Source organism: Eubalaena glacialis, chromosome 17 (genome assembly GCF_028564815.1).
Source record: "Eubalaena glacialis isolate mEubGla1 chromosome 17, mEubGla1.1.hap2.+ XY, whole genome shotgun sequence".
Taxonomy (NCBI): domain Eukaryota; kingdom Metazoa; phylum Chordata; class Mammalia; order Artiodactyla; family Balaenidae; genus Eubalaena; species Eubalaena glacialis.
Genome location: NC_083732.1, coordinates 54,437,833 through 54,464,354, shown reverse-complemented (window position 1 = coordinate 54,464,354; position 26,522 = coordinate 54,437,833). Strand labels below are relative to the sequence as shown.

Sequence of the window (26,522 nt, the reverse complement as noted above, 5' to 3'; positions counted from 1 at the left end):
TAGTCAGTCCCTGATTTTAATGTTTTAATTTTCAGGGATTTTTCAATGGTCTGCAGATTTTTTCTCTATATCTGTTTCATTTATATTTGTTTCTATTTATAGAGGATCTTATGTCTCTTCTTGATGCTGACATTCATTCTGCCCACCCAAGTGTCATTATTGATGCAGATGCCATGTTTTCTGAAGACATTAGCTATTTTGGTTACCCTTCTTTTCGTCGTTCGTCACTTTCCAGGCTAGGCTCATCTCGAGGTAATTTTGCATTTATTTCTTTGTGATTATTGGCTGACTGTACGGAGAGATAGTGGTAGAATTCATTGTATGTGAACTTTTAATATTATAGTAGACGAAATCATTACTTGTTAGTGTTTTGGGATGCTTTGGCATTAAAATAATTACTTTTGATTTTGAAGAGCCACAGTAGAACTTTAGAGATGATCTTATCTACATAGTAGCATATATGTAAAGGGTTACAGTTTACCTAACTGTATTTTTAAATTAGGAATATGGATTCTGAAGTAAAAGCAGAATTCTGCTTTACGGTGACATGCAGCATTCAGATAACAAGTCTCTTTAGTTTATTTGATTAAAATAAAGTGATTATTTTGTTCATTTTAAACCCTGGTTAGGTGGAAGAGTGAAATATGAAAAAACTTATTAGAATGATCAATAATAAATATATAGAAATGCTTATCATGCTAAAATGATATTTTCAGAAGTTTGAAATCTTGAAAAGGTATAGTACACAGTAGAGTTTAGAAAGAAGATTTTGAAATCATACAAATATAAACCTTTCTCTGTGTATGTTGATATGGATTTAGCTTGCATTTTAACTTTTGTAAGTCAGGATTTAGCTTGCATTTTAACTTTTGTAAGTCAGTATTTTTACTTTCCAGAATGTAAAACTGCTTGATTGAAATAACAGGCAAGAATCAGATATATTATTTACTTATCATTAGTAAACTGGAAAGGATGCTGTTTTATATTAAGACCTTACTGCAAATACCTAGTACTTGAAAGCAGTTTTAAAATAACAGACTTATGATGATCTTTTAGTGTACTGAACCTATTATGTAACAGCTTAAAAATTTTTTAGAAATAAGTGCATATTTTACTGCCTTAAATGCATCAAGTATTGCATTTCAGATATTCAATATCTAACACAAATAAAACTCCTTCTAAATTTCTCCCTTTTGCTCTTCCTTAGGTCATTCTATGTGGGCATCTGTTTTACTTTGAACCATATGAAATTGGTGGTACTTGACCATGTTAGATCTGCATGGATGGCAGTTTTATATGGTTCAACTTAATATTGTTTTTAATCCTTACTATCCAAGTCTTGGAAAGTTTATTTTGGTTGCCTATTTTAAAAAAGTAATATGTGAGCAAGCTGAAAAAAACTGGTTTTAAAAAGTTTGTAGGCCAGTTTCAGGGGAAGCATTTTTGTAAAGTAATCTTTCTATAAAGATTCTCAAAAGAAAAAAAAATTCTGTCTAGTTTCTCAAAAATTTTAAGACTATTCCATAAAAATCCAGCCTATAAAATTACTCTAAACAAGGGCTTGGATTATCAAAAGTTTTATAGTTAATGTTAATGGATTTTTATTTTACCCATTTCAAGATTTGTTGTTTTTTCTTAATCTGTATGTGTAGACTCTCCAACAAATACTCTTTTTTGGTTTATCTAACGTGTTAAAATTTTAATTTATGAATATTTTCTAATAAATTTAAAAGTTATGGTAAACATTTTTTTAATGAAAGCCAAAAATTTAAAACTCCATTTAAAAAATCCAAAATCCAGTTTAAAATAAAGCAGTTCTGCTCTAAAAGCTTATGGTTGGAATTCAGAAAAGTCTGCCCCTACATAGTGCTTAAAAATGCTAGTTTATAATTTTCATACATTCACTTGAAAGAGTTAATGTTTTGAATGTTGCATGTCAAGCTTATTAGATATACATTTACATTAAATTCTTGTGAGTGGATAAACTGCTGTTAGTTGCATCCTGAAGGGTCTTTACTAGAGAGTGGCTTACTTTTATCCCACTGGTGTGACCCAATTGCATACCAGTTCTCCTTCTTCCCTTAGAGAGAGACTCTGAGCTGTTGCGTGAACGTGAATCCGTTTTACGTTTACGTGAACGAAGGTGGCTTGATGGAGCCTCATTTGATAATGAAAGGGGCTCTACCAGCAAGGAAGGAGAGCCAAACTTGGATAAGAAGAATACACCTGTTCAAAGTCCAGTGTCTCTAGGAGAAGATTTGCAGTGGTGGCCTGATAAGGTATTTGAAAAGAATCCCCACCCACCCTTTCCATTTTAACTGAATTCCTGGCACTCCCCCCCACCCCCCCAAAAAGGTTTCTGTTTTATTTCAGATTTTCGTACTGTCATTTAAAATGCAGACATAGGAATTCCCTGGCGGTCCAGTGGTTAGGACTCCGTGCTTCCACTGCAGGGGTCCTGGGTTCGATCGGTGGTCAGGGAACTAAGATCCCTCATGCTGCATGGCGTGGCCAGAAAATAAAAAATAAAAATAAAATGCAGACATAAAGTGATATTTTTGTTTTGTTTTAAAATATAAGTAGATCATCTTTATTTGACAGTACAGGAGTCGTTTTAAGGAGATGTGTTCAGTGGTGCTATTTCTTTTTCTACTTGATGAAGTAAATCAGAGAAATAAGGATGGTAGTTCCAGATAATACATCAGCATTCTGTTTCAGGATTTCTTTTCTGGTGGTAATTACACCAGTAACTAATGGTATATTTCTTGATAGGAATTTGTTTTGTACTGTCAAGAGTACCCCATTTTCTGCAGGGCAGGTTTCTGGTCATTGTTACAAGCATGCACGTCAGGGCAAGATTAGGGATCTGTGTTTCTTTGATTAGTTAGCTTTCCCGTTTGATGGCAGTGAATTCTGACAGGCCCTTTGCTCTAAAAGCTGTGGGAGACAAAGCAGGCTGAACAGGAATGGACTGGGAGAATTATGCTCTGCATCCTGAGGAGTAGTACAATGACTAGCTTCTAGAAAGCATGCAGGATTTAAGTTGATTTGAATCTGTAAAAATCCATCAGTGCTACAAGTGAAACAGAGTCGACACATCCTTTTATTTTACTTTTATTTTTATTTTTATTGGGGTGTAATTGATTTACAATGTTGTGTTAGTTTCAGGTGTACGGCAAAGTGAATCTGTTATACAAATACATATATCCACTCTTTTTTAGATTCTTTTCCCATATAGACATAGTCTATTGATGGTGTGTAGGTTTCACTGTCTTAAGTGATTGGTAATTTATCTTCAAAGGCTCCTGTAGGAAGCCATGGGTTTTTCACGTGTTTTTTGGAGTGCCTGTTTCTTATTTCCAGAGCCAGTTGGATAGGAAATTTTCTAAAGTAGAAGTAAAAGAAGATAAGAACTTGAAGGTTATCTCTAGCAGATGAGGAGATTCTGATGTAGATTTCTTTTCTTTCTTTGAAGTTGAATTTGGGATATTAAAGGAAAAATATTTAGTGTTCTGAATTTGTTTATTTTTCATAGTTATTGTGAACCTTGATGTAGTTCATTTATTTTCCTCTGTATTCAGCTCATGTGGAAAGCTTGAATGCAAGAAGGAACATGAATTTCAATCAGCCTCTTTGTAAGCAAAAGGTTATTCTGTTTTCTTTGGCAGCTGACAGACTTTCCCTGAATTGCATTCTCTTACTTATTTCCATAAAACTAGAAATGTTCCAATTTCTACTTTTACTTCATATGGTAGAAGGTGATTTAAACCATTGGGCTTTTTCTTTTTCATTTCTTTTTTTTCCCCTACATTGTTCTTTGTTTCCTGTTTCTCTTGCCTTGATCATGCTAGAGCTGTGTCTATGTCATATTGGCAGGAAGTAATAGAGGACTCATTAATCTTGTTTTAATAGTGCCATTGCATACATATTAGTGTAGGCTTCTTTGTCACACATCTGAAAGTGTTTTGAACAGTATAAGTTTAGCAAGCTTTTTCCCTGGCCAGCGTACCCTCTGTTAGAGTTAGCCGGTCTTTGTTGGCCTTTACTGATAGGCATGGTTTTGGGTATAGCTTGTTTTCAGAGACAGTTACTAAGTGCATCATAAAATCTTGACACTGTACAGGCCTTACTTACTTAGGGTGTTATTTCCTTGGTTTGTTTAGACATTGAATGAAGGAGAAGTAGCAGTGTGTGCAACAAAGTATATCCTACCTATACCTTTTTTTCCTATTAAAGAAAAACCTAATTTAAAATGTCACTGAAGAACTACTTTTTATTAGCTTGTGACTGAAATTTAGACATCAAAAATTTCAGTTCAGGGAAAGAAAACAGCATAAACCTAATTAAGCTATTAAGCATTATCCCAGTTATCAACAAACCATTAGATGATTGTTTGCAAGGCTGAATGCTACAGTCAGAAAGAGAATGCAGAGAGTTGTTAAAGGGCCTTGCTTTTAGAACAGTGTGCAAAATGATTATACAGGGGCATAGGATACATTCCACATGAAGAAACAGGCACTATGTGGGGCCTTATTAGTCCTGCAGAATTGGGAGTGGTGATCCCTGAGGAGGAGAAAAGGGTTTTGGGGCAAGCTTGATAGGAGATGGAGAGGTAGGTGGAGAGAGCAGGGAGGTATAGGGCGTCAGCACGCACTGTTTGGAAGTAGTCTCTCTCTCTGTCTCTTTTGTTCTCTCTCTCTCTCTTTTTTTTTTTTCTTTGTTTTTTGGTGGGGTGGGGGGGGTGGGAAGAGGGTGTCCCAGCTTAATTTCAGAAATGACCTAATCCAGTATTTATAAATTGTAAGTTTGGTTAGTATCCATGGTATTTTTCATTCTTCCTTTTGTTAGAGTACCTGAGAAATTCCATTGTTAAATTATCTGGAATAATCTTGACTTTCCCACCACCTATTTAGAGGAACAGCTACTTCTTCAAAATTTCACCATTTTCTAGGCTAATAAAGCTCCTTTAATGGTGGAATGAATGTTCTCTTTAAGCCTTTACAGTATAATCTTAAACTGAAAATATTTGAGGTAACCTTAAACTTTATTTCCATAAATTTTTTTTTTGATTTAAATGTCAGAACTAGTATAAAAGCATAATTGGGAACCCTTGTGCACTGTTGGTGGGAATGTACATTGGTTCAGCCACTATGGAAAACAGTAGGGAGGTTCTTTAAAAGATTAAAAACAGAACTACTGTATGATTTAGCATTTCCACTTCTGGGTATTTATCTGAAGAAAATGAAAACACTAACTCGAAACACATGTACCCCCATGTCCATTGCAGCATTGTTTACAATAGCCAAGATATGGAAGCAACCTAAGCATCCATCAATGGATGGGGACACACACGCACACGTGCGCGCGCGCCAGTATTATTCAGCCATAAAAAAAAGAATGAAATCTTTCCTGTTTTCGACAACATGGATGTCCCTTGAGGGCATTATGCTAAATGAAATTAGTCGGAGAAAGACAGATACCATACGCTCTCACTTAAATGTAGAATCCTAAAAAAAAAAAAACCCACCAAAAAGAGAACCAAGTTCATAGATACAGAGAACAGACTGGAAGTTGCCAGAGGTGGGGAGTGGGAAAAATGGGTGAAGGGGTCAAAAGGTAAAAAGAAAGAAAGAAAAAAAAGCATAAAGTTTTTTCCCCTCATTAACTTTTCAGCATCTTTAAAAAAAAAAAAGCATAATTAATAATTGTAGAGATGTTGAAAGCTCCATGAAGACAGAGGTGAGGGTCATCCAGTCAGTAATTGAGTAACCTTGATTAAATGCATATTGTGTGTTAGGCCTTTTGTTCAGGTGTTAGGGTGAGAGTTTTGTAGAAAGGCAGAACAATGATGTTAATACTTTGGTGTAAGTACCATAATGGAATTAGGTATAAGAGGCTTTGGGGAATCACAGGAGGCCAGAGTGATTACTAAGAGTTACTTTGCTGGGAAGGTGCAATCTTTCAATTAGGCGATTATCTAACATGGCTCCATTTTCACTTCTCAGTCATTTTTGGAATTTACTTTTCTCAGATTAGAAATTTAGTTCTGTGTTGCTGAATGTCTACATTTACATTGTAACTATATATATATAGATAGATAGATAGATATAGATATTTATATATATTGATATTTATACCAACCTACTTCCAACAAGAATCTAAAGTGACTGATAAGAATAAAAAATGCAGCTACAATAGTAACAAAGGCTGTTAGAAGTAAGAATGCAAAAGGTAAGAGCTAAGTAGTAAATGCTGAAGGGAAAGGGCAGAGAAAACTTACACAGAAATCCATGCTAAGTAAATCTGCTGAAGTTGAACATAAAAACTTCTGCTTTGTGCCCTGTAACAAAACAAACCCTTTCAAATTAGAAAATGCACACATCCTTTATTTCCAGTAAGCTCCCAGAGAAGAATTTGACGAAAGTTGTGTGGTGGGTGATGAAGAAACGAAACTGATTCAGCAAGTCAGTATTGTTAATTTACAGTCATATCCCTTACTGTTCTGGATCTATTTTTGTATAGTTTAGGGAAAATAAGAAAATTTATTCTCCACCAGCCTTTTGAATTGTAGAGTTGTATGTTATTCTCAAGTTTCTTTGAATGGTGTTGAGAGGAAATAGTCTCATGACATTTGGCTCCTTAAATTATTTGAAGCAGCATCACTGTTGGGACCAGTTGATCACACTTGTTGGTCACTCTGCTTCGCCTTCAAGGTTCTAGAAGTGGAAGTTGGGTGAGGAAGGTCTTTTTTTTTTTTTTTTTAAATCGACATATGGAAGCTTCCAGGAAGTATCTGTTAAAAGTTGGCTAGGTGTGTCACAAATGTACTTTAATAATGAAGTAAGAGCAAAAGGAGAAGAGGTCATAAAAGAGGAAGAGAAGCCAGGCATAAGGAGAAAATGGAAACCTAGATAGGTAAGGAGAAGTGAAGTGTGAATAAGGACAGTTGACCAAACTGTGCCATGTAACCTGTAGTTGTATAACATCCATTTCAGCCATAATACACAGCACATTGCAGTTAGAATTGGTACTTAATGGGAAAACTAGTGTTTGCTGATAGTAGGAAAATTTAAAAAAAGAAAACCAAGGTTTGTGGGGAGAAATTTAGGAATAATAAGACCAATTTTTAAAAAATATAAGTCACTAACTGGATGAAGTTAATAGGAGTTCATGTTGCTATGCTGGATGACCTTTTTCTTTTCTTTTTCTTTTAAAGCTTTGGCTTTTTTAGGTAATTTTTATCATATTTTTGACATTTTCCATCTGTCTTTAGGGAGGGATTCCTCATTTGGTTGATGTTTAATGTTCAGACAGTTGCAAATTTATTGATTAGATTCAGCTTCTAAAGGATTCGTTTTGTTAAAAAAAAAAAAAATAGAGCTACAAACTACTGATCTTTAAGGAAATGTGCATATCCACCTTTTCCAGTTGGGTTGAAGCAGGGCCCAACTCACTCAAAAGCAGCCACTAGTATTTCATCAAAACGATAAAAGCCTTGTTTTCTATGACATTATGAAGTGCATGAGCTAAAATACTGTTTCTTTGTGTGTATTTGATTGCTTTGTATTTCTCCACCTACTGATCTAAATTAAGCAAGAGACAATAGGTGATTTTTCCATCATCTTCCTTTGGTTGGTGGTTTTGCCATCCCTCTACATTTGTCCATAATGGATTTTCAGGGCCTTCAGGGTTCACTTAGCTCATTCAGGACTAATGAGCTGGGGAACATTGGCCCATCCTTGAAGGATATAGGCGAGTCAGTTCTGAGAGTGCCTCACACACCATGCTGTGGCTATAGGGATGAATTGTTTAGGATTGTACTGCTCTGGCAGAATTTTTACTCAAAAAGTTTGAGTTGAGATGTATTTGTTCCTTCAGTTGTCAGTGTGCTCCTACTATGTGCCAAGCACCCAGCTGGCCCGTGGGAATGTAGAGGTGAATTCGTTATGGACCTTCCCATCGAAAACTCACTGGGGAAGACAGACATTCACATACAATGAAATGTGTTCACAGCATGACCAGTGCTAGACTGAAGGTGTGAATACGGTATTTATAGGGGCTCAGAGTGGGGAATGACTAACACCACCTGAGAGATGTGGCAAAGACTTCACAGGGGAGATGACATTTAAGCAGCATTTTTAAGGTTAAGTAGGCATTAACCAAGATGCATAGGCATTCCAAACACATCAAGTATGGACCTACAGTCAGGAAAGGGCAGGGTGTATTTGCGGAACAGTGAGAAATTCAGAATTGCTGCTCTGTGGTGGGAGAAGGAGAAGAGCAGGGTGGAGAAGACCAGAGAGCCCTAGACAACTTGCCAAAGAGTTAGGATGTTGTTCTGCCAGCAAAGTTCTTAGAGAAATGACATGATGAGATTGGTGGGGTTTGGTTTTGTGTATTTTTAAGGAGACGAGCACTCTTGGCACAGTGGTGGGAGAAAGATAGGAAGAGTAAAAATCTAGAGTCAGTTAAGAGACTGGTAGAATTGTTACAGAAAGGAATTGTGAGGATCTCAACCAAAGCAATGACAGTGAGGACGCATGAAGGGAAGAATCTGCGAGGAAGTTGAGACAAAGTATAGCGTTGGTTTGCTAGTCACCATCTGGTTGAGAGAAGAGGAGGAGTTGAAGAGAGGGCCCAGGTTCCGTTGTTGCCCTCCTATTACAAGGTGGGTGGTGATGTCATTCGTGGAGGTGGGGACTACAGGGGACATGTAGCTTTGGAGGAGACGATGGATTCATTTTGGAGATGGTAGGGTGCTTTTCAGACATCCAGACAGTTAATCTGCAGGTTAGTCTGGAGATAGAAGATTTACATGTTTAAAAGCATGGTGCCCCAGTGGATACAGTCACTTAGGCTGAGGGTGGAGCATAATTTGAATAAAGGGACAAGGACAGAATCTGGGTCAGGGAGTACATGGTGGTACAAGGGAGATGGAGAAAATACTGCAGTCATGAAGACAGGAGGAAGACCAGTAGAGAGTAGTGACCTGTGAACAAGGGAGAGGAGAGGTTCTAGAACTGGTGGTGAACAGGATCCAGCGGTTCAAAGAGTTTGAAGAGAAGATGGATTGGTTCAATGCATGGAGCATCGATAAGGCTGTTGCAAGAGCAGGTGTAGCTGTCAGTGCGAGCTGGTGAGGTGAGACGCGCGCCAAGTGACAATTCACTTCCCCGGGCCTAAGGCTGAAGGGTGGACTGGTTTGGATGGTTGTTGAGGTAATGAGAGAGGGTTGTATCCACTGTGTGTGGTGAGTTGTCCTTAGATAGTAGAGAGGGACACTTCTTTCTCTGAGATGGGGAGGGGGAGGGGAGAATGGTGTTTTTCCATTACGTAAATCTGGATGGAGATGGAAATACTCAGGAAGCTTGTACCTTTTGGGTGAGTAGGAGATGAAGTCAGGGCAGCAGAGTAACCAGAGTTGAATTTGACCACTTATTTGTGCCAGGTACTTTAATATATGTTACTTTATTTGGTTTTCACCACCCCCCTCCCCATTGTGTTATTATTATACCCATTTTAGAAGTGAAGAAATGGGTTCAGAGAAGTTACATAACTTATCTGAAGTTACCTACTTAATAAGTGTTGGATCCAGGTTTTGGACTCACTTGGTCTGATTCTATCATCTTTTTAACCAAGGGGTCAAGAAGGAAGTGTGAGGTAGAAATGTTAAGATTTGATGCAGCAGCCCTGGAGAAAGTACACAGTGTTTTTCAGATACCCATGGTGAAGGGGAGAGTAGAATTGCTAAGTTGGAAAATTTCAAGTTTGGTCTCTTTCCCATCCCTCCATAGATGTGACTTGAAAACAGAGCTGATTGGCACTGGTAAAAAAGAAGATTAAAATTAGTGTTCTTTCTGTACAGCTCTGAGGCGTAACCTGTTGTTATTATAAGTCTTGGCAGGCTTCACAGACTATAGCTGAGCACCATAACCCATCTGACCAAATAAGATTGGAATTTGACAGAAACCTAAAAAGACGCCATTAGTTTAGCATACTCTGGAGCCAGGGTATCAAAGAGAGCAGAGAAGTTTTGCAGTGGCAAAAATACAACGTAAAATCTGTTATTGGCAAGTTTTGCTGTGAGATTTCTGATCATTTTGGTCTTATGTTAAAAAAATTATCACTTTATCATTGATATTATTTATTTAATTTATTGTCTGAACTTTTTATAATTTAATTGCGTTCCAACTCATTGCATGTGCATTGCTTTAAAACTAAATGAACTTTTACCTTAAAAAACAACACAGACACTTGTTTCAGCAGCTTGGAATAGGCTACAGGGAAGGAATCTTGTGTTGATACTCGACTTTCCCCACTTCAACTCCTTAGTCTGTTTTTTCTTCATTTATTCAACACGTTTATTGAGCATCTACTCTGTTCACTGTTCTAAGAACAGGGGATACAGTGGTGAACAAGACAAAGCTTATATTTGAGTGAAGTAGACTATAAATGAGTAAATACAATATGTCAAGTTGTGAAGTGCTGTGAACTAAAGAAAGCAGAGTCAGGAGATGGAATATTAGAGTGCTGATTTTGTAGATAGTGCAGTCAGGGAAGGTCACATTTGAGCAGACTTGATTGAGGAGAGGGAGTGAGTCACCTGAGAAACAAGGCAAGAGAACAACAAGGACATGGTGGGATCCTGGCAGGAGCAGGAAAAAGGCCAATATGACTGGAGGAGAGTGAGTTTGGGGGCGGGGTGGGGGGGACCGGGCCACTTAAAGGAGGGCATTGCGTGCTGTGCTGGAGACTTTGCTAAAGCGGTTTGTGTGTTCACATAGTTAATCGAAATTTGATGTAGTAATTAATGTGATGTATCCAAATCTTTAGGTTTGGCAGTTGTTATATTTATACCACTGTGTTATTTTCACTTTATAGGATGGAACAAAATTCATCTGTATTGGGGCTCTGTATTCTGAGCTTTTGGCTGTCAGCAGTAAAGGAGAACTTTATCAGTGGAAGTGGAGTGAATCTGAGCCTTACAGAAATGCGCAGGTATTTCATTATATTAAATCTTGCTTTAAATAGCTCTTCAAATCAGCATACAAAATGGTAATCATTTTTCTTAATGCTTTCAAAGAATCCTTCCTTACATCATCCGCGAGCAACATTTTTGGGGCTAACCAATGAAAAGATAGTTCTCCTGTCTGCAAATAGCATAAGAGCAACTGTAGCTACAGAAAATAACAAGGTATGACACACTGTGATAAGCATTTCTTAAATTCTTGATTTTCTTCCTCTCCCTGCCCCTTTTCCATCTTTTCATTTCTATCTTTCTATCTAACTAGATGTGCAAATACAAAGTGTCTCAAACCTTAGTACAGTAATCCAATGTATAATCTTTTTATTGCTGGTTTATCTCTGCATTATAATTCCTTTTCAGAGATAGCTTTCTACTTTAAGGGAAGGAAAAAATATTCAAGCTAAGTGCTGGCAAAAGAGGAGATATTGAAGAGCTACAATAGATAGATTGAGGAAGTATGGATATTATACCTCAGATTATCAGTGTGACTTTAGAGTCACTAAATTTGTTTAAAAATTGTTGGAGGCAGATATTTACTTTCAATTAATGCCTTAGAGATGGCTTTAGACATTTATTTCAATAACTACTATTTTGATTGATTTGCGTGAAGAAAGTATTTTAGCTTCTAGTCTTATTAAGAACCTTTTCTGAATTACTTGTTTTTCTAGCCTTTAGAATTCCAGTCCACAGTGTAGGTATTCCTTGCCCTTGTTTTGACCACAATCCTTTTGAAAAGATTACTTGTTTTTATTTAATCCTCCAATGTTTTATCTTTAGGTTGCTACATGGGTAGATGAAACTTTAAGTTCTGTGGCTTCTAAATTAGAGCACACCGCACAGACTTACTCAGAACTTCAAGGAGAACGGATTGTTTCTTTACATTGCTGTGCCCTTTATACCTGCGCACAGCTAGAGAACAATTTATATTGGTGGTGAGTATCACAGAGGGGGGTATTGCATATCAGTGGATGCTTTTATGTACACAGATAGGTGCTTTGAGTAGTGGAATACCAATAGAGAAGGTCAGTTGAAAGATAATGCTTTAGACTCACAGAAAACAAACATATGGTTACCAAAGGGGAAAGGGGGTGGGGGAGAGATAAACTAGGAGTCTGGGATTAGCTGATAGAAACTGCTCTATAGAAAATAGACAAACAACAAGGTCCTACTGTATAGCACAGAGAACTATATTCAATATCCTGTAATAAACCATAATGGTAAAGAATATGAAAAAGAATATACATATATATAGAATATGAAAAAGAATATATATATATTTTGACCACAATCCTTTTGAAAATTACTTGTTTTTATTTATATTCTACATGTGTATATATATTCTTTTTCATATTCTATATATAGAATATACATATATACACATACATATAATATTCATATATATTTCATATTCTATATATATAATATAATAACTGAATCACTTTGGTGTACACCAGAAACTAACACAACATTATAAATCAACTATACTTCAATTAAAATTTTAAAAAAAGCTAATGATTTATAGGGAGGGAAATTTTCACTTTGGAGCAAAGTGACATTGGTAAAAACCCTTAAGATAAAGAAAAGCTTATAAAAATAATACATACTTAGTGACTATAATTATGAAATTTTTAAAAGGTATAAAGTAGAAACAAAAATCACCTATAATCCTACAACCCGAATGTAACTATTATTAACATTTTGGGAGTATTTTATTAATCTTTTTTTTTTTCCTATATATAAACGTGTACTTTGCTTTTACTTAATTAGAAACTTAGAGTGTTTTTCATACTTTTTTCATTTAACAGTTACATAAAATATAATTTTAAAGGTTATTAAAGTACGTCATTGTATGAATATTCTGTGCCTCATTTAATTATTCCTTTAATGTTCGAAAGGGACTTCAAATGTATTTTCTGTTGTGTTTTAGGGAATTATCAGCAACTTTGCATTGGCAGAAGTAATGTATAGGGGAATCTACTAATGAAACAATTATTTGGAAGAAAATATCAAATAATGAATTTCCTATGACTTTTAATCCTAAATGTTTAATAAAAATGGACCCAGTTATGTATTAAACCTGTGATCAAGTTATGATTATTAATAAGTTATACATGCTAATATTATACTGAGGCAAAAATATTAGAGAAGGAATATACTAGTAATACTTAAATATAATGTGTGTAATTTCAGATTTATTTAATGGGCTTCTTCACCGCTTATTTGTCCAATTTTTGCTTTTCCTTTTCAGGGGTGTAGTCCCTTTTAGTCAAAGGAAAAAAATGTTAGAGAAAGCTAGAGCAAAAAACAAAAAGCCTAAATCTAGTGCTGGTATTTCTTCAATGCCGAACATCACTGTTGGTACCCAGGTAAGTGGTTAGAATTAAGTCTGTCCTGAGACTTCTCTGGTGGTCTTCTTTGGGTAAGTTTCCATGCTCCCAATGCAGGGGGCCCCAGATTTGATCCCTGGTCGGGTAACTAGATCCCGCGTGCATGCCGCCACTAAGAGTTCACACGCCGCAACTAAGAAGTCCGCATACCTCAACTAAGAAGTCTGCATACTGCAGGCAAAATAAATAAATAAATACATACATACATACTAAAAAAAAAAAAAAAAAGAATTAAGTCTGTCCTAAGGGACATTGTTGCTCATCAAAATCATTTTCTTCCCCTGTAATTAATTCCCCCATAGGCAGTTTTATAAATGAATGTCATTTGAAGGACCTGGTTCCAGTAGTATGTATGTGCCACATCACTTTTTATTCAATAGCTGAGTAACATAGATTCTGCCCTGATGTCAGTTGGTTTTCCTGTGGGACAGGAATCTCAGATTAGCCTGGTTTTAAGAATCATTTGGTACTTAAATGTAGAGTTTAAAAATGTAGAGTCTGGAGCGCCTTGCCTGAATTATTCCTTCAGTTGGCTGGTGGTAGGACGCAGGCTTCCTTATGTGTAACAAACATCCCAGATGATTCTTATGACCAAGCAGTTTGAAAGATACTGCTCTCTGGCGATATTGTCAGCGTGAGACAGGAGGCTTCGTCAAATCCTCGTGTTTCTACTAGTTTCTGAGATGGTTTTAGCCTCTTATATATATATCTTATGGAATGTGATTTTTCTAGTACCCCAATGGTTCTCAAAGTGTGGTCCAAGGACTCCTGCTGGCTTCTCAGCCCTTTCGGGGGATCTGTAGAGTCCTTCTTTTTCCAGTTACCTATCTGTGTAAGGCTGAGTTGTCATATACTTTAGCTAAAGTAACATATTACAGCAAATTGAATGCAGGAGCATACATGGTACTCCAGCTGTCTTCCATTAAATTAGACATTAAGAGATTTGCAAAAATGTAAACAATGCCACTTTTCTTGCTGATTTTTTAAAAAATGTAGTTATTTTTATAAATTATATTAACATGGGGTTTATTAATATTAAATAAATATTTTAAATTTTCAGTTTTAATTACTAATACATTAAATACCAACTATATATGACCCACATAAACAAAAGATTTTGGGGTCCTTGGTAATATTTAATAGGGGGAGATGGTCCTGAGACCAAAAGAGTCTGAGAACTACCGTTATACTTCTAATTCATTACATTCTTGTAGAAATTTATCTTCGGGTTAAAAGTTGACATTTATATTCATTATAGCAAGTGCTGCAATGAGTGTTTAAGGACTTTATAATCCCTAACGCTTAGACAAATGGTGGTTTTTGTGACGTAACATGGCACTAATTTCCTCATCTAGCACTTTTTTCAATTCAGCTTTTTCTCATCACTATAAGGTGGTATCATGTTTACATTACCTGTGTCTTAAAAAGTAATCACTACTTTAGCTGTTACTTTTCTCCAAAACTCAGCTTATGTACTTCTTATTTTTGTTTGGGACTCCATTTTTTTTGGTCCTATTCATGGTTGTCTTGTTCTGACTCCTTTGTTGGCCTTCCAACTAGGAAGTTTTCAGCGATTACCCATTATTGAATATTGTTGTTTAGTCTTCATTATTTACGTCAGTTGGTTTGGACAGATCTCTCTTTTCAAGGAACTCCCCTTTTCTTATTCAGTTCACATACTGATTTCTAATGTTTTCAAAGTTCCTTATTTATTAGACTCATATATTAGCAGGATATCCTGGCAGATGCCTTATTAGCATGTAGGATGACATTACTATAGACAGGGAGGGTAGAAAAATCCTTTAAAGATGCACTGAAGAAAAGCTTTAAGCAAAATAGCTTGGCACTAAATTGGTGAAAAATAGCAGCATATTCCAATACTTTGGTATAGAATAAGATTTTGTTTTAAAGTGTAGAAAACTGGAGGTTTAAGACAGTCATGGCCACATAATGGGGAAATCGTTCATATGTTAACATCAGAAAGAATGGTCGATCAGTTAAGAGTTTGCAGCAGCACCTGCACTCACAGATCATAATTGTGGAGAGTAGTATGTTTAGCAAATATTCGTTGCATGTCTTCTTATATGCTGGATATACACCTTCTTGTCTCTAAGGTGCATTTATTTTTATAAGAAGGTATTAATGGATAACATATCTTCTAATATATCTTGCCACATTTCTTTGACAATTATAGCCTTCTTTCTTGTTGATCTTCTTTCAGTATTTAAGCTTTCACCAGTATTTTCCAAAAATTTATGGATGAAACCTCTCTTTAAGTCAACCTAATAAGCAGGACATACCCTTTTCAAGAAGTCGGCTCTTCTGAACTATTCATTCTATGCCACAGAGCTGTATTTGGTGACACACAACTATTCTTTGATAGAACTCCTGCTCTGTGTCAGTTATTTCCAGTTCCTGTACTTCTCAAATGTACCACCTTCTTCTGTGTGACTTATATTTAATTATAAATTGACAAAAAACATGATGATCATATAGTCCACTGTCAAATATAACATAATCATTAGTCACTGGATGACTGAACAGAATGTCAGTAAGATTGGACTACTTTAGAATCAAAAGAGATTTCCAGAAATAATGTTCATATCTCATTTAGAGTTACTGTTGGTGCATTTGGCAGTGTCACCTTAGAGGTTATTGGTTTTAGAGTATGACCTAGGGGTGCTCCATGGCAGTGAGAATTTATAGGTTATTCACTACTGAACTCAGTTAACTTCTAACACTAATGTCTACATATTCTTTTTCTAATTTAAGAGAAAACTTACATTATCCAGTGAAATTCTGGCTTGTAGGAAACAACAGTCTTCTGAGGGAAACAAGTATCGGTAGAGATGAAGTTATGGAGCCTATATATAGCATCATGAATTAAGGAAGAAAATAATTTAAAATTATAAGAAACAGACAAAAAAATGTAATTGTTTTGTTCACATTTCACTTTTTAAATAATAACCTTTTTAGTTTCTTCTCTGCTATTTCTCTTCTGTGTCCTTGTGGCAGAACAGTCAGGCTATTTGCTGCATGAAATTTTAAAGTTCATTTTTAGCAAATGTGCCAAAATTATTCCTGCTCCTTAATTTGGGAACACGTAACTCCTCTAGTTTGTTTTAAAATTATGTCATTTTGATGGTGATTTTTCTTTTGTTTGCTAGGTATGCCTAAGAAATAATCCTCTCTATCATGCTGGAGCAGTTGCATTTTCAATTAGTGCTGGGATTCCTAAAGTTGGTGTCTTAATGGAGTCAGTTTGGAATATGAATGATAGCTGTAGATTTCAACTTAGATCTCCTGAGAGCTTGAAAAGCATGGACAAAGCTAGCAAAACTACTGAAGCTAAGTAAGTACTATGCGCTAACTAATTTTGATTTTACACCAATTTCTAGTTTGCTCTGTATGTGAAGGGGGTAACCAAGGAGACTTAGAGGTGTACAGTGACTTAGAGAAGTGTTAACGTGAGGGAGTCTTATTAAGATCCCCACGAATTTTGAAAGGAATTGGTAAAATTTACTGTTTGCAAATTGGTTAATACTTGTATATTATAGTTATTCTTAATGTTTGGTGGCCAGAATGGCGGTGTAGAGTTCTCTTTTGATGTCTTTGTTTTGTCATTAGAGTTCATCCTTGGAAGGTGTTGTATAGCAGTGATAATATGTTCAGCCTTACTGTCTCAGGCAGACTTTTTCCTCCTCTCTCCATGTATAATCATCTTAATTTCTACCAAACATCTTGCCTGCGTCTTGATCATTGAAAGGGTTTTATAGGTTAATGTGCTGGGGAGGGAAATTCCATAAAGGATTTGTAAACTTTTGGGTTGGGGGGGATATGTGAACAGAAATACCACTGAATTGTATATAACCCACATTCTGGGGCTGGCTTACTGTTTGGGAGCCAGGTACACAGATCTTAACACCTGTACTTTTAGAAGTATCTACTTATCTTTAAAAATATTTGTGTATTATAATTTGGTTGTTTGGTACACGATCTTAAACACTTTAGTAAAGTTTCAAAATTACTTTTTTTCTTAATGTTGTAAAAATACATGAGCATTATAGAAACGTGGAAGAGTAATATAATATCACATTCCAGAAATAGCGTTTTAAATATTTTGATGTACTATTTTCTTTTATTCTAAATGTATACAAGCATTGAAAAGAAATGATTGGGACTGTAAAAATCTATACATATAGATTTTTAAAGTTCTGAAATTTTTTCTCAAATTAATGTAATGATTGTACAAGGATTACTGTTAAAATAAGTTTAAAGATACTCTTTAATAAACCAAAGCTACTGTAATTTATGCCTAGTTAAGATTTTTTGCTTTATTTTGTGCTTTGTTGTGCTCTCTGTCTTGTTTTTATTTTTTTAATTAATTAATTAATTTTTTTGTTTTAGAGTATGTTTATTCAATTAAATGGATTTATAATATTTTATATTAAAGTGCAAGATATGGTGTGGATATTTTCCAAGCACATGAATTTCAGCTGGCACTAGATTTAGGAGGAACCCGTGTAAGAGAAAAAGGTTTTTTAGAATCCTCTTCCTTATCTAGCCCGTATTAGCTGATCAAATTGAGCATTCTCAATACCAGACTCTAGACAATTGTTTTTTAAAGGCTTACTTCATTGCAGGCAAAGGCATAAGTAAAAATACCACATTGCCATCTTCCCTAAACTCCCACGTTTTATCCCAGGGCAGGTCATACTCTTGGTCTGGGTGTTCACCACGATGGTGGAGATGCCTGTTGATGGCTGGTGATATGTGACTTCTCTTAGGTCATAAATTGATCCTTACTTGGCAGCTCTCTTCCTTTGCTTCTTCAAAGGGAGAAACCAAAGTGTTGAGTAAGATGTGACATGCCATCTTTTTTTTTTTTAACATCTTTATTGGAGTATAATTGCTTTACAATGGTGTGTTAGTTTCTGCTGTATAACAGAGTGAATCCGCTATACATATACATATATCCCCATATCTCTTCCCTCTTGCGTCTCCCTCTCTCCCGCCCTCCCTATCCCACCCCTCTAGGTGGTCATAAAGCACCGAGCTGATCTCCCTGTGCTATGCGGCTGCTTCGCAATAGCTATCTATTTTACGTTTGGTAGTGTATATATGTCCATGCCACTCTTCTCCCTTCGTCCCACCTTCCCCTTCCCCCTCCCCGTGTCCTCAAGTCCATTCTCTAGTAGGTCTGCGTCTTTATTCCCATCTTGCCCCTAGGTTCTTAATGATCTTTTTTTTTTTTAGATTCCATATATTGTCTTGTTTTTAAAAATAGGTGGATAGACTTTCCCTCTACTTGCATTGATTGTTTTTATCCTAAAAATAAAAGTAGCGAAATACATTTTCATTGTTTATGAAACTTTGTAAAGAGCATTTGAAATCTTTTTGATGTGCACAAATAGAAAACGAGATTAAAATAGGATGTGGTATTTATATCCTGTGATTTATTAAGTTTTTCAGAATCTTCCTTGAAATTTGCCTTCTCTATTAATAAACTTAGTAAAAGAGCCAAGTGAAATTAAATGTTAAGAAGATAATCATTTTCATGCCAGTAGACTCTTCTAGTCATGGAAACGTGCTGGCTTTAAGCGTGCTCGTGATGAGTCAGTACTGCCTTGCTTCCACCGTCACAGGATTTGCAGAGCAGCCATGAGTATTCATGTGTGCTTGTACTGAGCACTTTGCTAAGATGCTGGTAAAAATAACGCTGTTTTTCTATGGACTATTTCTAAACTCAGGTGAAATTCCTGGTGGAGTTAATAGCAGATGAGGGGGTTAAGATGATGACCCTGATTATAATATATACCAGCATGATCTATATATAACAAATTTCCGAGTAATATATGACTTTTCGCTCTAAAAATTGACTTCTGCCTTTTAATGAATAAAAATATTATATTTTTACCATCTGTAGAATATTATGTAGTTGCTGTAGTTATCTTCTCGAGTATAGCATTAATGAAATAACTCAAGGAAGAGGGATAGTTTATTAATACTATAATTTCTCATTTCAGTTATAGCAGGTGATTATTCTTGGACCATCTGGTGGTAAAGTTTTATAAGCCATTGCGAGGAGAGTTCCTTCTTTGAACTCTAGGAAATTAATGATACAGTATACTTCTTATTTATTTGCCTTTATCATCTTTTCAGTTAAATTGCAGTGTCCAAGTCAGGGTTCACTGAAGTGTGAAACTTGTTTGCTCCAGAGGCTTATGATAAAGCTATGTTGATAAATTGAGTGTAGCTTTTGTTGTTATTCCTAGATAAGGCTTATCTGAACCATTGTTCCAAGTTGTTGATAGCTTCACATAGTATATTTCTTTCCTATTTTAAAACATTAATAAAAATTTGAAGTATGCAATGTGTATCTTTTTCAGTTTGCATTCTAAAGAATAATACCATTTTGTATAAGTTTTTACTATTTCATTCCCTAGTGGGAATAAACTTGAGTCTTAAAAATAAGCCATTTGACAAGTTCCTAATATTTCATTTTCCTAATTATAAGGAGGATCTTATTTCTAATTGCAGGCCTGAAAGTAAGCAGGAACCTGTGAAAACAGAAATGGGTCCTCCACCATCTCCAGCATCCACGTGCAGTGATGCGTCCTCAATTGCCAGCAGTGCATCAATGCCGTATAGTAAGTTTTATGTGTAGTACACATTGGTCAAAGTAAGATCCCAGGCAGAGAGCTGTGTTCAGTTTGTTTCTGATTTGAGGCAACTCAGACCATTTTTAATATCTTTTAATATAAATTGTGTTCCTGCTAGTTTGATTTTTTTCAATGTGCAACTTTATTTAAATAGAAAAACAGTATTTACAGTGTTGAGTATTTTTGTTGTTTTTGCGAGTTATAATTTTCTGCAATATGTAAAGTGCATTGCAGTAATAGAAGGAAATAATTGCCACTCTAGAATATCTGCCTGCCTTTGTTGGGACTGTTATTGTAGATTGGTTATGGCTTGGTCACAACTTTTGCTCAGAATTTGTAGAATTTAAAAACCTAGATTTACTACTGCACCTTGGATTTAAAGAGTTTTTTTTAAAAAAGCTTTCCAAAGTACATTTATTTTCTAGTTGTAATTGCTTTGTACTTGAGGAAATTGAAAGTTAGTTTTTAATAGTCATGTGCTAGTTTTAAGAACAGCCCAACAGATCCTCCTTTTTAAACATTGGTCAGATAGCCCAAATTTTGAGGGTCCAGAATAAGTTTTAAATTTTTAAATACTTCTTTGCAGTTGTTTATAGTAGTGTTAATATCGTTAGGCATTAACGAACATGGATATTTTTCACTATGAATTCATTTAAAGTGGAAGTTAGTTATGAAAGCTCAATTCATAAAGCAGTAGTTCATGAAATTTATTTAGATATCTCCATTATGTATCCCTTTACAGATGATCTTTTTTCATATATTTAGATGAAATCTATAAAGTCTCTTTCACATTTTCTTTTTGGTACTTACCATTTTGTTGTTGTCTAAGAACGACGACGGTCCACCCCTGCCCCAAAAGAGGAGGAAAAGGTGAACGAAGAGCAGTGGTCTCTTCGGGAAGTCGTTTTTGTGGAAGATGTTAAGAATGTTCCTGTTGGCAAGGTTTGTTCAGAATATCTAAGAATTAGTTACTAACTGAACTATAATGGTATTGGTTATTGAAGAACTTAACGGTTGGTGAGTGCTCATCAGCCCTTTCCTCAAGGCTGCTTTATTTATCACCTCTAATGATCTCTTTAGTCCCATCCTTTAATCTGATGCACGTATCTCCTTTGTCCCTGGCAGATGAACTGAAGATTATTATACCTCGCCTTGAGCATTTATGGTGATATTCTGCTTTTTTTAAAAAGTGTTATTTTGGAATAATTATAGATTTACAGAAAAGTTGCAAAGAGATAACATTACTTTTTGATACAGTCCATTCTTTGGGACTGTTATACAGTTTTAATGGAGATGATCTTCCATAACATTTAAAAATCTTGCTACTGTCTTTAAGCTTCCACTTTCTCTTCCCTTCTTCCTGGAGAGGGTCTTGCCTCCTAAGAAACCAAGTGAGTAGAGTTCATCAGCTGGAATGCCGTTAATTTCACCTTTGTCTTCTCACATTCTTAAAAACAAAATGAGACTATAGCTGTAGAATACCTGCACAGTAACTTTTCCTGATTGCTCTTTAGTTTCTGAGATGGGATGGTCTTTCATTTGGACTTAAAGGGCAGAGTAGAAACATCATGTCCTGCAATTTACAAAGGCCTTTTGATTTCAAATAGAACTGTAGTTTACGGGCAGCTGTGTTTTTCTAAGATGATCACATTGGCTTAAAATCAGAAGCAGTAAGTAGCAGAGGTAGGACTCAAGTATTCTGGTTTCAAGTCCTGTGCTTGGCTTTCTGTGCATTGCTCACTCTACCTGTGTTGTCCGTGGATAATATGTCATGGATGTAGATGTCAGCAGTATATTTGGTGAGTGTGTTAGGTTAATTTTACAACTTGATGATCATTGCAGAAACATACTCATAAGGAATTAAATGCCTTCAGTGTGAAATTGGTTCAATGACTCTAACTTGCATATTGATTTCATATGAGTTAGTGTTAACATTTATCGTATTTACCTGTATTCTAGGTGCTGAAAGTGGATGGAGCCTATGTTGCTGTAAAATTTCCAGGAACGTCCAGTAATACAAACTGTCAGAACAACTCTGGTTCAGATGCTGACCCTTCTTCTCTCCTTCAGGATTGTAGGTTACTTAGAATTGATGAACTGCAGGTAAGTGTAGAGGACTCACTCAGCAGGTGAATGTCTGGACCCTGAGTCTGTTACAGATTTGAGAGCAAAATTCCTTTTGTCATGCAGGTTGTCAAAACTGGAGGAACACCAAAAGTTCCCGACTGTTTCCAAAGGACTCCTAAAAAGCTTTGTATACCTGAAAAAACAGAAATATTAGCAGTGAATGTGGATTCCAAAGGTAAAGATTTTGTAACTTTTCTGACTGGCACACTCCATGTTCTATGAATACTTGTGCAGTAAATGGGAATTAGATCAAGTGGTTTGGGGCATTTGGCAGTTTTTGTCCCCTGTGTGTAACATTATGGAATGAAATGGATCTACATTTGAAATGTGGCTAGAGATGTAAAATTTGGTAGGTACTTACTAGAGTTTACTAAAGATGTATAACTTTTTTTTTTTTTTTTTTTACATTTATGTGTTTCTGAAGGTGTGCATGCTGTTTTGAAGACTGGAAATTGGGTACGGTACTGTATCTTTGATCTTGCTACAGGAAAAGCAGAACAGGAAAATAATTTCCCTACAAGCAGCATTGCTTTCCTTGGTCAGAATGAGAGGAATGTAGCCATTTTTACTGCTGGACAGGTATAGAGGCTTATTTTTGCTTTTGAAAATTTATATGACAACATTGGCATTTTAGTGACGCTTAGGGTTTGGCTCTAGTTTGCTTGTTATTAAACATTGAAGAATTTAGAATATTCAACATATTTTAATATTAAGTTTCTTATTTGGTCACTATTACAAATATATAAAATCTAATTTGAAAATAAATATAACTATTGTAAAAATCAGACATAACATTTTTGATTGGGAGCCAAACTTTTTTATTTTCACGTCTATTATAGGAGTCTCCTATTATTCTTCGAGATGGAAATGGCACTATCTACCCCATGGCCAAAGATTGCATGGGAGGAATAAGGGATCCTGATTGGCTTGATCTTCCACCTATTAGTAGTCTCGGAATGGGTGTACATTCTTTAATAAATCTTCCTGCTAATTCAACAATCAAAAAGAAAGCTGCTATTATCATCATGGCTGTAGAGGTAATCTGACTTTTGAAACTACTTGGCATTTCAATTCAGAAGGCACTGCTGGAGTCTAGGGAAACAATCTTGAATAGATCATTCATTGCCGCTTCCCTATGGGAACTAATAGTCTATTAGGACAAGAGAGATGCGTATATCATTGATTACAGTGTGATTTAAGCGTTTGAGTAAGGCATGCATAATGTTGTAGAAGTACAAAAGGGGGGGCTGTAAATCAAACTGTGACTGTAGAGGCTTCTCTGAGGAGGTGATGTCTGGGTATAGTTTTAAAGAATCAGACAGGGGTCTCCTGGACGCAGGATGCAGGTAGGAAGTGTTATCTCAGGCACAAAGAGCAGCCTTTGTGAATCTCAGAATGTACATGTTGGGAGAACATGTACATTCTTTTGATATAACTAGAAGGTAGGGCTTATACGGATCAATGAGTGGCAAGTGATAAGGTGGGAGAAAGGCACTGGGGTGCCTTGTGTGTTAACCTAAGGGGCCTGAGCATTCCCCTGAAAGCTAGGAGGAGAAGGATTTTAAGCTTTTTTTTTTTTTTTTTTTTTTTTTTTAAAGAAGATGAGCAGTGGATGGAGAACAGAAGTTTAAGAGACCAGATAAAAAAGCTAATGTAATATCCATGTTAGAAACAAAGTAAGCTTGAACTCTTGGAAATAAGGAAGAGGGGATGGATTTAAGAGATCTTAAGGAAGTAGAAGCTCTAAAGCTTGGTGACAGGATGTCAGCAGTAAATGAAAGGAAAGGGTTATAAAGCTTCTGACTTAGGTGTGGTTGATAGGGAGATGAAAAATAGGAGAAACTGGAAATTCCCTGGTGGTCCAGTGGTTGCGGCTCCCCGCTTCCACTGCAGCGGGCACGGGTTCAATCCCTGGTCAGGGAACTAGAACCCCTCATGCCATGCGGTGCAGCCAAAAAAACCCAGAAAAATAGGAAAAACAAATGGGATAAGGGGAAAGGATGAGTTTAGTTTTGAACATATTGTGGTTGAGGTGTTTGTATTTGTTAGATGTGGAGGCAACACCACTGAAAGTGATTGGAGCAGTTTGAGCAGAGACTGACATGATTTGCTTTACATTTTCAAAAGATCACTGCTGACACGCTGAGAATACAAGGGGGATGGGTTGGAAGTAGGGAGGCCAGTTAGGAGGCTATTAAAAGAATTCACGGGGCTTCCCTGGTGGCGCAGTGGTTGAGAATCTGCCTGCCAATGCAGGGGACACGGGTTCGAGCCCTGGTCTGGGAAGATCCCACATGCCGCGGAGCAACTAGGCCCGTGAGCCACAATTACTGAGCCTGCGCGTCTGGAGCCTGTGCTCTGCAACAAGAGAAGCCGCGATAATGAGAGGCCTGCGCACCGTGATGAAGAGTGGCCCCCACTTGCCGCAACTAGAGAAAGCCCTCGCACAGAAACGAAGACCCAACACAGCCATAAATAAATAAATAAATAAATAAACCCAAAGTTTAAAAAAAAAAAAAAATTTACCTAAAAAAGAAGAATTCAGGTGGAAGGTGATGTTGGCTTGACCCAGGAGGTGGAATAATAAGTGATTAGACTCTAGATATACTAGATACGTTTTAAAGTAGAGCCAACAGGATTTGCTTATGGCTAAATATAGGGTGTCAAATAGAGGAAGCAAGAGGGCAAAACGGTTTGAAGAATGAAGTTGCTGTTTATCGAAATGAAGACTGTAGGATTGAAGCAGGTTCTGGAGGGTGAGATCAGGAGTTTAAGATTCTTATCAGATACCCAAGAGGAGATGGTGAATAGAGAGATGTGTAAGTTGGAAGACCAGGAGAGAGGGGACCAAGCTGGAGAAATGTACTTAGGAGTTGTCAGTATATCTGTGATATTTAAAGGACTTAAACTGAATGAGATTACTAAAGTCTTGGGGGAGAAAAAAGATCTAAGGCCTGAGCCATGAAAATAGTCTCAGGATTTAAATACCAGGAGATAAAAAGGAACCTGCATGAGAGACTGAGAAGGAGTTGGAGGAAAACGAATGAGTGTTGTCTTGGAAGCTAAGCGAAGAGCATGTGTCAAGCAGGATGTGTTGTTCAAGTGTATCAAATGATGCTGTAGGACAGTAAGGTGTGTACTGAATACTGACTTTTGGGTTTGGCTCCATCTAGGTCATTGTTGACAGTGGGGATGCAGGCCTGATTTAGAGTGAGCTAAGGAGAAAATGGGAGTTGAGGAACTTAGACAACTCTTTTGAGGAGTTTTTCTATAAAAGATAGAAATGGAGCTTAGAATGGGAGGTTATTTACCCTCCATTAGGTTGGAGGTGATAAGCAAACTTACTAGAACTGCATCTAAAATACTCTGAATCTAGGTGCTCCCGGGAGATACCCGTGAGCTTTGGTTTAGAGACACAGTGCTCATACTCTTAGTTTAGCTTTAATTGTTAACCTACTAGACTAGTGGTTCCAAACTGGTAGGGGTATGGGGTTAAAGGAGGTGGCCGTGGCCTGAATGTGGCTCCTAGAAATAACCTTCACATCATTTAAAAATTCTTGATTGGTTGCCAACATTCAAAAATCACAGGATTTATATTTAAAACTCAGATTTTCAGGTGCTCTTAAAGAATTAGAAGATCTGGTGATATTGGGCCATCATAAAAACATTAAGTCCTCTTAGAGGCTATACATGGTGTCTCCAGTTCATTGCAGTTCCCACTATTTAAAATTTGTTGCTCTACGTCCAAATGTTAGTCACCATTTATTTATTATACAGTTTGTGTTACCTTTCTTACAGCCAGCCTCCTCCACTAACTTATACTTTTGCATATGCTTCTGTAGGCATTTGATTCTATAACCCCTGCACTTTGTCAGCATATCAGGGGTAAAGATAAAATGTGCCATCATCCCAAGGGTAGCGATAAAGTGTGCCATCATTTATCTTTCTAAATAGCCTTCATTTACTAGGGCTTGGTGCACAGTAGACGCGCAAGAAATTTTTGCTGAACTCTCTGCTTTGTGTTATAAGAATAAGTGACAACATACAGTGATGCAGAATAAACATAGTAAGCGTGGTATTGATACTGTCAGTGTGAGAGCCCATGTACTGCCCAGCAGGTTGGAGATGAGAGCTCCCTGTAGAGTAGCTGCTTCAGCCAGATGACTGGCTGATTGCTTGAAAACATTCTGTATATCACAACAGTGTGCAGCAGAATATCTTAATTTTAGTTATTTTTAAATGTACTGCACTTTTTATTCTTTGGAGAGACTTTGACATATTCTCTCAACGTATTGATTAATGCATATTTGCCACTAGACT

The 26,522-nt window shown here is 36.4% G+C and overlaps 1 protein-coding gene across 5 annotated transcripts in view; it reads left to right on the top strand.

The window, feature by feature from the left end:
• Positions 1–26,522, top strand: part of UBR5 (ubiquitin protein ligase E3 component n-recognin 5) — a 142,054-nt gene that overhangs the window by 52,917 nt on the left and 62,615 nt on the right. For 4 of the 5 annotated variants that reach the window (XM_061172198.1, XM_061172197.1, XM_061172196.1 and 1 more), the window contains 13 exons: positions 103–252; positions 2,068–2,279; positions 10,882–10,998; positions 11,084–11,194; positions 11,804–11,958; positions 13,275–13,392; positions 16,581–16,765; positions 19,954–20,063; positions 20,905–21,017; positions 22,035–22,178; positions 22,266–22,377; positions 22,627–22,781; positions 23,042–23,239. In XM_061172198.1, the coding sequence (XP_061028181.1) occupies positions 103–252; positions 2,068–2,279; positions 10,882–10,998; positions 11,084–11,194; positions 11,804–11,958; positions 13,275–13,392; positions 16,581–16,765; positions 19,954–20,063; positions 20,905–21,017; positions 22,035–22,178; positions 22,266–22,377; positions 22,627–22,781; positions 23,042–23,239 (1,880 nt within the window). The remainder of the gene's footprint in view (positions 1–102; positions 253–2,067; positions 2,280–10,881; positions 10,999–11,083; positions 11,195–11,803; positions 11,959–13,274; positions 13,393–16,580; positions 16,766–19,953; positions 20,064–20,904; positions 21,018–22,034; positions 22,179–22,265; positions 22,378–22,626; positions 22,782–23,041; positions 23,240–26,522) is intronic. The other variant, XM_061172195.1, reaches the window with a different exon arrangement.